Source organism: Pseudophryne corroboree, chromosome 9 (assembly GCF_028390025.1).
Source record: "Pseudophryne corroboree isolate aPseCor3 chromosome 9, aPseCor3.hap2, whole genome shotgun sequence".
In the NCBI taxonomy this organism is placed as follows: domain Eukaryota; kingdom Metazoa; phylum Chordata; class Amphibia; order Anura; family Myobatrachidae; genus Pseudophryne; species Pseudophryne corroboree.
In genome coordinates this window covers 269814806-269827899 of record NC_086452.1, presented here as the reverse complement: position 1 = coordinate 269827899, position 13094 = coordinate 269814806, and the positions used below count along the sequence as shown (strand labels likewise).

General features: G+C 42.0%; 1 protein-coding gene across 1 annotated transcript in view; it reads right to left on the bottom strand.

Annotated features, from left to right (window-relative positions):
• Positions 1 to 1849: 1849 nt before the first annotated feature.
• The window catches only part of NTMT2 (N-terminal Xaa-Pro-Lys N-methyltransferase 2), a 180764-nt gene continuing 169519 nt past the window's right edge, over positions 1850 to 13094 (bottom strand). The window contains exon 4 of the mRNA XM_063940296.1: positions 1850 to 5896. Coding sequence (XP_063796366.1) covers positions 5640 to 5896 — 257 coding nt within the window. The 3' untranslated portion in view covers positions 1850 to 5639. The remainder of the gene's footprint in view (positions 5897 to 13094) is intronic.

The following is a 13094-nucleotide window of genomic DNA, read 5'->3' as shown; positions in this document are numbered from 1 at the left end:
TTTCATTGGAGCAGTCCGGCCAATGCAACCGTGGCCGGACCGAACGGGGGGCGGGCCGCAGTGGCTGCGTGACTTCACACGCAGCCGCTGCGGGCCGGGGAGCGATGAGTAGCTCCCAGCCAGCACGCTAAAGCTGTGCTGGCCGGGGGCTACTCTTGAAGTGCAAAGGCATCGCCGCTGTGTGATGCCTTTGCACTTCTGCGGGGGGGGGGGGGCACTGACATGCAGGGCGTCCCCCCGCATGTCAGTGTGAATGAACGTAGCTGTGCTAAATTTATCAATTCGGAATGACCCCCATAGTTCATTGATGATTATGAATGGCCATCCCTAGCTGTAACCCACACACCAGCTGCAATAATTACTCTTCTACATAATACATATAACAGTTCTATATTCCTGTATTGTGGATGTACTGTAATTCTCCGTAAGTATCCCTGAGAGCTGCACCACACCAATTATGTAATACTGTATACTAGGTTTAAAGGATCTATTTACTTAGCCTTGAACAGAGATAAAGTGGATGGAGATAAAGTACCAGCAAATCAGCTCCTAACTACCATGTCACAGGCTGGGTTTGAAAAATGACAGTTAGGAGCTAGCTGGCTGGTACTTTATCTCTGTGCACTTTATCTCCAACTAAGGCTTAGTAAATAGACCCCTAAGTCTTCTGTATGTCACTGACAACTGAACAGTACCACTGGTGTAATCCTGTGTAAAGCATGTAACTCTCAGTATAAGTCACTGACATCTGCGCCACAGCACTTCTGTAATACTATATACTGGATTTGATTCTCAGTATACAGTATACAGAAGTGCTCCTTACATTATATTGTGGTTACTGCAATGCTTTCTTATCTTTTTGGTCGTAACAGCAATGCTCTCAGCATTTATGGTGGCCACTAAAATGCTCTCTGTATTATCTGGCTGTCACTGTGGTGCTCTCTGTATTATATAGAGGTCACAGCGATGTTCCCTGTATTATATGGTGATCACTGATGCTCTCTGCTTTATATGGTGCTCAATATAATATTCTCTGCATTACATGGTAGTCACTATAATATTTTCTACATTATCTATCAGTCACTGCGATGCTCTCGCAGGTCCAGTGACAGGAGGGGACAAAGGGGACACCAGTACAGGACCCCGAGGTTTAGGGGGCCCCAAGGATCAGGGGCATAAAAAATGGGACCGCAGCACCTAATAATGCTTTTAAGTAAGAAAACAATTAACAGGCCCCCAGACCCCTCCCACCTTCATTTACACCATAACTCTCTCCAGTCGCTGTTGTCAGTGCTGCATTGCCATCATTGCACATGTCGCTGCGCTGACACTTCCTTGTCTGTCCTGCCATGGCCACCTAAGGTTCAGGGCTCATTGACAGTCTGAGTCAAAGGCTCCACACACAAGCCGCCCACACCCCTACCACTGTCCAACACCGCTTCCTACATACAAGAGTTGTGGCTATGGTGAGAGCCTTTGTATACAGTATGTGTGTAAGTATATATATATATATATATATATATATATATAAAATCCAATATACAGCACGTAGAAGTCCACATATAAACCAGCACACCACTCCGTTGTAGCAAACAAATTAAAGCATTATTTTAATCCAATGTAAAGTGCAATATGCAGCATAATGGCAATCAATCCAGCAGCATAATACTTAACATCATCTTTGATGGGAGCTCCAATAGCTGTTTCGGTGCAACAGCACCTTCTTTATGGGAAACGCCATATACAATCAATGCCTCAGCAAGCACACATATATATACACCAACTAACAACAATCAAATACAATCACCTGATTGTTATTTGTTGGTGTATATATATGTGTGCTTGCTGAGGCATTGATTGTATATGCACCCATTATAAATACGCCAGTGAGCTTATACCTATCATTTTATAGAGTGTGTATGTCAAATGCTAGCTACAGATTTAGCCAGGATGGTTGTTGCCGCGATGTATACGCAGGAGCACATGCATTGCATCAGCAACTTTCTGCACCTGGCTGCGACTATTCACAATCGCAATAACACATTAAGGGGGACATGTACTAAGCAGTGATAAAAGTGGAGAAGGGAGACAGTGGAGAAGTTGCCCATGGCAACCAATCAGCTGCTCTGTATACGGTTATAGTATGCAAATTATAAATGTTATGTCAATGCTGATTGGTTGCCATGGGCAACTTCTCCACTTGCTCACTTCTCCACTTTTATCACTGCTTAGTACATGTCTCCCTAAATCTATGGCCGCGGGTGCAACTATACACCAAGTGCGCATAAATGCCCACGCCCATGACAAACTAGTCGCGGGTGCGAATAATCACAGTCACGTGGCTGCATCAAGATGATCGGTTGCTATGGGCAACTTCTCTACTTGTCCACTCATTAGAAGGTTTGATACATTTCCCCTATAGCCTGAAGTTTATTACCCATTAACTGGAATACTCCTTGCTACAAGTCTGATATTTATTTGTACACTATGCCTAAACATACAGTACAGGATGTTCATTTTTTAATCTCATCAGAAGAAACATAATTACATAATTTTCCTTTGGATACCTTTTATGGCATGTTTTTTAAATTCTATTCTTAAACATTTACACTTACAGAAAAACTTGGTAAAACAAATGATTCACGTGAACTACTTCTTTTTTCTAAATTCCATTTTAGATTAGTAGAAAATGTGTAATAGTATTACCCATAAGGCTTACTACAAATATTTTCTCAATATTTTAGCATTAATGATTAACATCAATGTGTCCACTGTAACATTGACTTAACAGTAGTGCAAAGTTTAGTTGAGTATTTATACATTTTCAATATACAGTGTATTGGCGCCACACAGTTACAGGTGCATGATGAAAAATAACCAGATATACTGATAACAAAAGGAAGAGTGTGATTTCTATTTTATAGATGCCACAGAAATTATGCAATGAAGAATCTCTCCTTTTATGAAACGTTTGATCTGGAAAATATCCACAGGACAATTTAATTTACTGCCAACATTCTTCATCATGGTGGACTAGGAGGTAGGAAAGATGTTGAAGCAACTATCAGGCAAAGGTGATTTGTGATTGAATTATCAGTCTATACTATAATCTATATATCACAAGAGGATAATTTACTACCAGCAAAAAGAGAGTGTTACACCTACAGTATGACGTTGACTTTTTGGATTCACACAATTTTAGTTTAGTGAATTAATGGATAAGGGGAGGTCGTGCAGTAGAAGAAACCCAGTAGGCAACACACTTTTGATGTCTATTATGTAAATGAGCAATGGAAGAATTAATAGAACATAATTAGAGATGTACCCTTCATTTGTATGGCCCATCATCCTGATTCAATATCTATTGAATACAGTCTATACAGCAAAATAATACACAAAGTAATATTTTGCTTTAAGTTGAATAAAACAAATATTATACATATGTTGAAGTTAATATATCTTCAATGGGAGTATTTTGAAAAATTTTACATTTTATATTGCTAAAATGATTGTTAAAATGAAGACATTTTTGGTACACAAACTATATAAAGAAGTTATGGTGCCCACACATGGTGCTTTCTGTGCTAGGTGCGATTTGAGCTATACGATGTGTGCAATAAGATTTGTACTTTAGTGCTATGCAGAGCCGGCGCTACCTGATCAGCAAAGGGATGCAAAACAGGTAGGCATTGGGCTAGAGAGGCGCTCTCCCTGCTTTGCATCCCTCTGCAGTTTGTTGGTGTGGCAGCCGGCAGCTATGTGAATATGGTCACAGTGCAGCCGCAGCGTATACTTTTCATACTGCAGTCAAGATACGGTACAGCAGCAGTGGTCTTACGGAAGTTAAAGAAAAGTGTGCTAGGCTTCAGCAACCCCACGGTCCCCACCAATGTGATTGCAGCAAGCCCCACCCCCTTATCCCCCGTATCACCTCATAATATTGTTGCTGCTGCGGCTACCCACGCAGTGCTCTTCTGCGGCCACCATGAAGGCCCTGGAGTCCTGACAGCTGCGGTCATCGGTGCTCCTGGCCCCCCAGTGAATACACCACCCCGTGGGCAGAGGCAGGTAGCACTCAGCCAGAAATCCGGCATCCCTATCCGACGGTCGCGGCTCTGAGCGCTGCGCAGCAGTTAAGGTAACAGAGCAGGGGGAGGGTACGGGTCTGCAAATGGTGCTGAGACTTCGGGATCTTGTGATGTTGCAGAGTCAAACACCCCCTAGTGTTCTGTCAAGTGTGTTACCCCCCCTGTGTTCTGTCCCAGTCACAGTGTCACCGCCCTCCTGTGATCTGTCACTGCGTCACCCCCCCCCCCCAACCCCTCTGTGTTCTGTCCCAGTTACTGTGTAAACCAGCCACTGTGCCGTCCTCCCCTAGATTCCAGTTTCCTGCTGGTCACTGATTAGTGCGGGTACAGGTGCCTCTCACCCCTTCCACTCCACGCTGCACGTGTCAACCTGCCTTACAGGCACCGTGCAGAAGCAATGCCTGGCATGCACTGTCTCTTCGGCATGCACTGTCCCTTTGTGAAGGTGAGGGCGCAAATTTATAATTTGCAGGGGGGCGCCGAATACCCTAGCATCGGCCCTGCTGGTATGCTATTTGAACTACATGAGATTTGAACTACACCCGAATTTGACTACAGTACAATATGTAATGTATGCGATGTAGTTCAGAAATACCTGCCTGCACTTACTATTTTGCCTTGAGATATGGACTAGACAGGAGCACGCATCGCAAGGGGCAATACACATGGTTCGATTTGAACTAGACACAATGCTATTTGAACTAAAAAGATCAAATAGAATGCGAGAATCACACCGTGTGTGTGGGCACTATTCTTTTTATTTACATCATCCGTTCTAACTACAGCAATACTCAGGTACACACCATTATCCATATGGCCAATGAGCCCTACTTCAGTCTTATTATGTGGTTCATTCACCATGCAGAAAAAAGAGCATAATGGGGTTACTGCAAGATTTTAGTTTGATTCAAATAGTTCATTTCAAGTTTGTTTCATTGGTATTTCTAAATTGAAGGTGTAAATAAACATATAGGGGAATCAAATTTGGAGCATGGTTTGGCGAGTGTGGAAAAGCTCAGCGCTTTATGCCCGGTGCTATTCAATAAAACTGCTTTTTCCCCATACAGTAAACGCTGGTTTAAAATTTTATAACTCATTGAATGAATCAATAGGTTCAATCGTTAAGCTGCTGAGAGTACATTTTATTGCAGACTATTCCTCGCAGCTCCTAAAACTGCGAGGAGAGGAAACGTCCACCTCTGTGGCTTAATGCACGGGATAAACCACGCTAATTTAATTGGTTTGGGTAATTAGCCACAGGGTTTAATTGGATTCCTCCCATAGTGTAAAGTGTACTATTTCTAAAGCTTGAATACATATAATTGTTCATTTGTTTTTTTAGTGCCTCACTGATATTATTTCCTTACTTTCCTTTTGGATCACACAGCAATGAAAGACTTGCACATTTCCAACATTTGCTTATGCTGTTCCATAAAAATGATAAACCATAGTTTTGCTATTGTTAGATGTCAACATTGAAAATGTATAGTGCACCTGCCTCCAAGGCATGAAATGACTGGCTGTTAGAGAAACCACATGCATGTGAAATCATTACTGTACTGCAATCATCCATATTGGAACACAGAGATCAGGAAAACCTTGTTGTCTTTCTTCTGCAAGAATTGACATCCCAGTCTTCTCAATGATGTTTCTTAATACGTGAATTTCCCGAATCACACTGCTGTCAATGGGGTCTAGTACACAGCCTTGCCTGGCTACATTATCTTTTATTATAATTACTCCATTGTCTTTCACACTGTTTTTACAGCGAAGTAGAAATACCAGGAGATCTTTGTCAGTCAGATGACCTTAGGAAACATGAAAATAAATGTAAATGCATTATAATATTGAGTATAACAGTTATAGCTGTATGGAATCATAGGTGTTTAGCGCACACAAACACACACACACACACCACACACACACACACACATAGTTACATACACACACATTACATATAAAATATATCTTTATAAAGAATGTTTTGTGACTAGTGGAGGTCAATTTCTTCAGAACAACAATATTATCTTAGTATAATGGTGGTCATTCCGAGTTGTTCGCTCGTTGCCGATTTTCGCTATGCTGCGATTTGTTGCTAAATGCGCATGCGCATGGTACGCAGGGTGCATGCGCTTAGTTATTTAACTAAAAACTTAGCAGTTTTACTGTTGTTCGTGCGGCGCTTTTCAGTCGCACTGCTGATCGGTGAGTGATTGACAGGAAAGGGGCATTTCTGGGTGGTAACTGAGCGTTTTCCGCCAGTGTGATAAAAAACGCAGGCGTGTCAGGTAAAAATGCGGGAGTGTCTGAAGAAACGGGGGAGTGGCTGGCCGAATGCAGGGCGTGTTTGTGACGTCAAACCAGGAACTAAACGGACCGAGCTGATCGCAGTCTAGGAGTAGGTCTGGAGCTACTCAGAAACTGCAAGAAAATATTTAGTAGCAATTCTGCTAATCTTTCGCTCGCTATTCTGCTAAACTAAGCTACACTCCCAGAGGGCGGCGGCCTAGCGTTTGCAATGCTGCTAAAAGCAGCTAGCGAGCGAACAACTCGGAATGAGGGCCAATGTCTGCCGGGTGTAGTATGGTATGCCGGCGGCCGGGCTCCCGGCGACCAGCATACCAGCGCCGGGAGCCCGCCTGCCGGCATACCGACAGCGTGACAAGTGCAAATGAGCCCCTTGCGGGCTCGCTGCTCTCCCCACGCTATTTTATTCTTCCTCCAGGGGGGTCGTGGACCCCCACGAGGGAGAAAAAGTGTTGGTATGCCGACTGTCGGGATTCCGGCGCCGGTATACTGTGCGCCGGGATCCCGACAGTCGGCATACTGAAGACCACCCTGTCTGCCATAGAGTTGAGCACACTATGCATAAAGGAGCATTGCATAACAGAAAACACATAACACTATTACAAATGTTGTACAGTGGGCAACTTATAGAATAACTGCCGTGGGTCAGTGGGGGATTTCCCATTAGCTACATGAGGCACGTGGCTAGCGGTGGCACTTGAATGCTTGTGTTGGTACTGCCAGCCAAAAAGTACCAGTAACTGCAACATATTTCCATTCTACTGTACCATATGCCATCTTGAAAGGAGTGGAAATCGGTAGGACATGCACAGGCTACCCCTGTAAGCTGTCCTACTTAGTAAATATGTACACATACAGTAATTAAAATAAAAAAAATCATAGTGAGTTTTCTTTAGTAAATTAGCTGTCATCAAATGAGGGCTTGTAACCAATCAATAAAAATAATAAAATTAGGCAGGTGGGGAGTGGACATTACTGTTCTGCCTAGGGGTACCCTCACTCCTAAATCCGCCCCTACCGTGGGTATCTACTCAGCTAAAAATAATTGGAGTTTCCTGCATTAGGAATCCTCCACTGGGTGAAAGTCTAAGTTCCCTAGGATCCATTTCTTTTAGTAAGGCCCATTTATGAAAATGTGCAAAAGTGCAGCACTATTTGATATGTGCTGTAATGAGCTTTATGAATCTGATTGTACATGTAACCATATATTTTGAAGGAATTGGTAAATTGGTGATATTCCTTGCTTATGAAAGCAGCGGCTGGCTTAGACTGCAAAGTGGGATTGTCTGCAGCCCTGCTGGAAAGCTGGGCCTGATGGAACATTGCTTTACTATGTCTGAATCCTCCATTGAGAGCGTCTGTAGTTGCACTATGGTGTGGATTATAAATCCACCCCTGTCCCTCTCCACCCTCATCCCCTCATCTTCCTTATTAAAACTGGTTGAACTGCCTAGTGTGTGCCTGTGTGGCCCAGAACTGTTCTCCACTGCCCATTACATTTTCCTTCTCCTCTAGAGTGGGCTGAGTAGCAGTGGCACCCTACTAAGCTAGTAGAAGAACATTATGCTACACAGCCAGAAATATCAAGATTTGTCAGGAGAACTGCCTATACATTGCAACCACGCATGAATGGTTTATCCAACAAGCAAATCTTCGCACTCCACTGGTGCCAACAGGAGTAAGACCTTTATACATTAAACTTCACATGTGCTCAGAGGCTATCAGAGGGTGAAGGGCGTTTTGGCTGCGTTGCTAAGTAATGACATTTATGTACATAGTACAGTATATATATATTCTGTTAGTTATTGTGATTAATGCTTACACTGTTACATTGTGTGCTGTGTAATAAATGTATCTATTGCTTGTTTCCTATGTGATCCGTAAACTTAGAAAGATACAAGGGTAAAGTGCCACTATAAACACTTGCCTACAGGCAGACCATGGGCAGGGCCGGTTCTTGGGCACTGTGCGCCCCGGGCGACAATATGGGCGTGGCTTCGTACAGGGGGCGTGGTCATTTACGCCCTCTGTACAGACGTCATCGCGCACTGCACAGTAAAGGACTTCTCCACGAAGGGAAACTAGACGCGTACGCGTCTAGTTTCCCTTCACAGCGGCAGCGGAGGGCACAGCAGCAGCGGATCTTGCCCTGGTGCGGCACCCTCTGGATAGCGCCCTGCGCCCTCTGGAAGGCGGCGCCCCGGGCAAAAGTCCTGCTTGCCCGTGGCAAGATCCGCTACTGACCATAGGACATACAGGAATCTGGTTTCCTCATTTAAACTCAGCAACATGTACAGTATATTCCTCTAGAATGCAAATCAAACATTGTGAAGTTATTCCCAAAACTGTTGCAAAAGTTTCCACATATGTGTTGCACTCAGAAATTTATTTGTTTCATCCTTCTGTCCAGTTCATCACAAACCAGCTCAATGGGGCTTAAGTCTGGAGACTGTGCTGGCCATTGCATGATTTCCAGTCATCTTTCAGGTTGAGTACAAAATCCCGGTAGTCAGAAGAGCGACAGCGTAATCCTGATGACCAGAATCCCAATACATCCCATTAGGTATTTTTAACCTAATCCTAACCTCCCCCTCTCGCAGCCTAACCCTAACCCACCCCTCCCACAGTCTAACCCTAAAGTCCACCTCCACAGCCTAACCCTTACTGTCCTCCCTCCCCTTCTGCAGCTTAACCCTCCCCATAGTGCCTATTCCTAACCCCCAACCCTGGTACATAGCTCTGGGATGTGTTATTTCATGCTTAAACCTAGGTTTGCAGCCTGCCCAAATGTAATCCCTGATTTTTCGTTGGAGAGCAATAAACCAGGAAAGTGGAATAGCAATAGACAAGGTCTGGAGGAGGTAAAGTACCCTACGTAAGACATTCATTTTAATGACTCCAATTCACCAACCCAAGAAATTATCTTAGCACCCCAAATAGAGAGGTCTGTGTAAAGCTTAGCCAATAAAGAAGGACAATTAGAAGTAATGATTTGGGAAATATACCTATTTAAAATAACCCCAAGATATTTGAGTTGCTTGGGATGCCATGAGAAAAGAGCACCTGTAAACTTGTCTGATCCAAGGTGAGATTCAGAGCTACAGACTTGGATAAATTAACTTTAAAGTTAGAAAGGGCTCCAAGGCACCTAAATTCTGAAAGAAGAAATTGAAGTTAAGGGATTAGAAACCACAGCTAAGAGGTCATCAGCGAATAATGCAAGCTTATGCTCCCTATCACCTACCATCATCTCCTTTATGTTCATATTTTGACGAATGGACCTTGCCAGGGCCTCCATACAAATAACAAATATCAATGGAGATAAAGGGCAGCCCCGACGAGTGCCATTCAAAATTTGAATTCGGTCCGAGTGCGCCGCATTAATACGTACACGATCTGACGGATTAACATAAAGAGCTCTGATTTTTTGGAATCCCACTTGTCCTAAGCCCAAGTGCTCCAGTACTCCTAAAAGTAAATCCCAATCTAGGCTGTCAAATGCCTCCTCCACGTCTGTTGAAAATAGAATAGTCAGGGATTTACAATTTGAGGCTAAGCATATCAGATCCAAAACTGTAGTAGTGTTATCCCTGGCCTCTCGACCAAGGACAAATCCTACCTGATCTGAGTGAATTAGATTTGGAAGAAGCAATTTGATGTGGTTATCCCTGAATATCCTCCATGGCTTTTTTCTCGGCTGGAGTGATTATTTTAAAAGGAGCATCCCATATTGAATACAGAGTTAAATACTCAGAAGACACACTGACATTTAACAATTGAGTAATCAGGTTCTGACTAATGATTGGTTGTGTGCCTCAATAAATACTGACACATTTCCTGACCTATGTTAGGCTCACAGGTGATTAAGCCCTCCGTGGTGAAATGCGTTCTGGCTGCCTGCTGATTCCCCGCTGCAGGGGGAACAGCATTTGCACGGCTACACTCTCCAGCTCCAACGGTCAGGTACACTTTTCTCTCTCCTTTCAGGTGTCCGTTCCCCTCCCGGCGGCGCATTTGGTCCCTGCAATACCTAGCGCAATCAGGGCCATCTAACACCGCATACGGGAGACGGGGCCATTCACTGTACCTTTGTTTCCGGTCAGCATGCTGCATGCCCCGCTCTCACCTTCATTCACTCATTGAAGACGGAGGCAGCAGAAGGGGCAGCGGAATCCCATGCTGTCCCTATCTAAGCATATGACATGCATAAATATAACACTCTGGTACACATGTGAATGATATTTTGTAGCCAACACTTCGTTATATTGTATTTATTATGAATAAAATATAAGTACATTACGTAATCCATTTCATATTAAAACCGTATTATAACAGCAGCTATTACATTTCAGGATACAGCAGCAATATATCTAGTGCTGTCCCCTTCTTGCATAAGTATATTGTATATTGTTAAAAACATTATTTGGCACAAAATTTAATTTTTTTGTACAATCTACCATGTACAGGTAAAAATCAAAATCCTACGACCAAGCATATTTCTCTCTTTGTCGGTGTCTGCTCCCCTCCCGGCGGTGAATCTGGCCCCTGCAATGCCTAGTGTAATCAGGGCCACCTAACACCGCATACTGGAGAAAGGGCTGCTCGCTTCTTTCCCTTTTTTTCGGTCAGCGTTTGGTGTGTCTCGCTCTCACTTCCGTCTGCTCATTGAAGACGGAGGCAGCAGAAGAGGCAACATATCTCCACGCTGTCCCTATCTATCCAAGATATAACACACAGATATTATCCTCAAATATATGTAAGGGATACTACACAGTAAAAAAAACATCCTGTGTCATTGCACTGATTGTTATAACATATTGTGCGATTAATTTGTTTCAAAATTGTGATATACTAAATTAGTTACTAATAGATAATATATATATCAAACTACAGCAATAATATACCAAGAGCTGGTGTTTTTCTTATTGGTGCAAAAATACTGTGTTATGAGAGAAATTATCCTTGATTCATGTTTTGCTGGGTGCCTATACAGTATCGTGTTTTGAATTACATGTCAATAATTTCTTGTGCTTACAGTGGGAATATCTTTTGCTGTATATAAGGCATATATGCTTTTGTTTCCTTAAGGTAAATGTGGTTTCTCATTTGAGGACCCTGCAATCAGACATGCAATTTGATTGGCTGATGGTGACACCTTCAGTGAAATACTGGCTGTAGTCCATTTATGTGGAGAAATTATTTATTATTTAATATCCCAATTATTGTTACAAATATATGTGGCATATCTAACCATTTGATCTATGCTAATAATACTTATTTGCCGCATATATAGATACATGTTAAATATATCAAATGGAGAGTGAAAGATTTAATATGCACTGAATGTCCTGTGTATAAAAATAAGTATAATACGCCAAATTTGATAACAGCACATTCAGTGGCTTGTTAATTTGTTAATTGGTACCTAAAGCTGGATAAATTGATAAATTATTATTAAAGTTATTAATGTTTCTTGAATTGCCGTGCTATATGTATTGAAACATCTACTTTTGGAAATAACACCACTACCAAAAAATTCTTATTGAGCTTGTAATGTATATATTATATGTATTGTATGTCTTTACACTGTTAGTTTTTTAGATGAGAGAGTAAAAGTTATGTTTTAAATCAATTTATTAATTATTTTCATAAAAGAGTGCTCCACTAAGGGATTTTGTGTTTTCTTGGGATCTTCTCTGGGTCCTTTTTCTTGAGTAAAATCTAGGAGCAGCAGGTTCCTAAACACATTGAAGGATCAATACTTGTCTCAATTAGTTGAGGACACAACCAGAGGTAATAATATTCTGGACCTAGTTATTACCAATAATGTGCACGTTATATCAAACATTACAGTTGGTGAGACCTTGGAAAACAGTGATCACTATATGATCACATTCGACATCAGTTTCACTAAACATAGCTATAAGGGATCAACCAAAACATTAAACTTTAGAAAAGCTAACTTTAATATGCTGAGACATGCACTAAACGACATTGACTGGGAAGTTGTGTTTTATGGTAGGGACACATCCGAAATGTGGGATGCTTTAAAAGGGTTGCTTGATTGCAATATTCACAAATTCATTCCAATGGGCAGTAAACGCAGGAGTACTAAACACAAACCAATGTGGCTTAATAAGGAGGTAAAAAAAGAAATGGTTATAAAGAGGTGTGCTTTCAAAGCATTTTAATCTATTGGAGGGGAGGAGCCATTCCAGTATTACAAGGAATGCAATAAAAGATGCAAAAAGTAACAAGAGCAGCTAAAATTGTAAATGAAAAACAAATCACTATAGAGAGTAAAGCCAATCCTAAAACGTTTTATAAATACATAAACCGTAAAAGGTTAAAAAAGGAGAATGTATGCCTATTAAAAGATGAACTGGGAGCCTTGATTAATGATGACAAAATAAAAGCGGATATTCTAAATATCTTTTCCTCAGTATTCACCAGGGAGGATCAGACGGTGATAGTAGTGCATAACGACAGTGAAGGTAATGATTCTTGTATAGAATCTTGTTTAAGTGAGGAAGTAGTCCTAGAAACACTAAGCAACATAAAGATTAATAAATCACCAGGCCCAGATGGTTTTCACCCATGGGTTATTATGGAGCTTAGGGCACAGCTATCAAGACCCTTGCACTTGATTTTGAATAGTCCGATTAGATCAGGTATGGTACAGAGCGATTGGCATAAAGC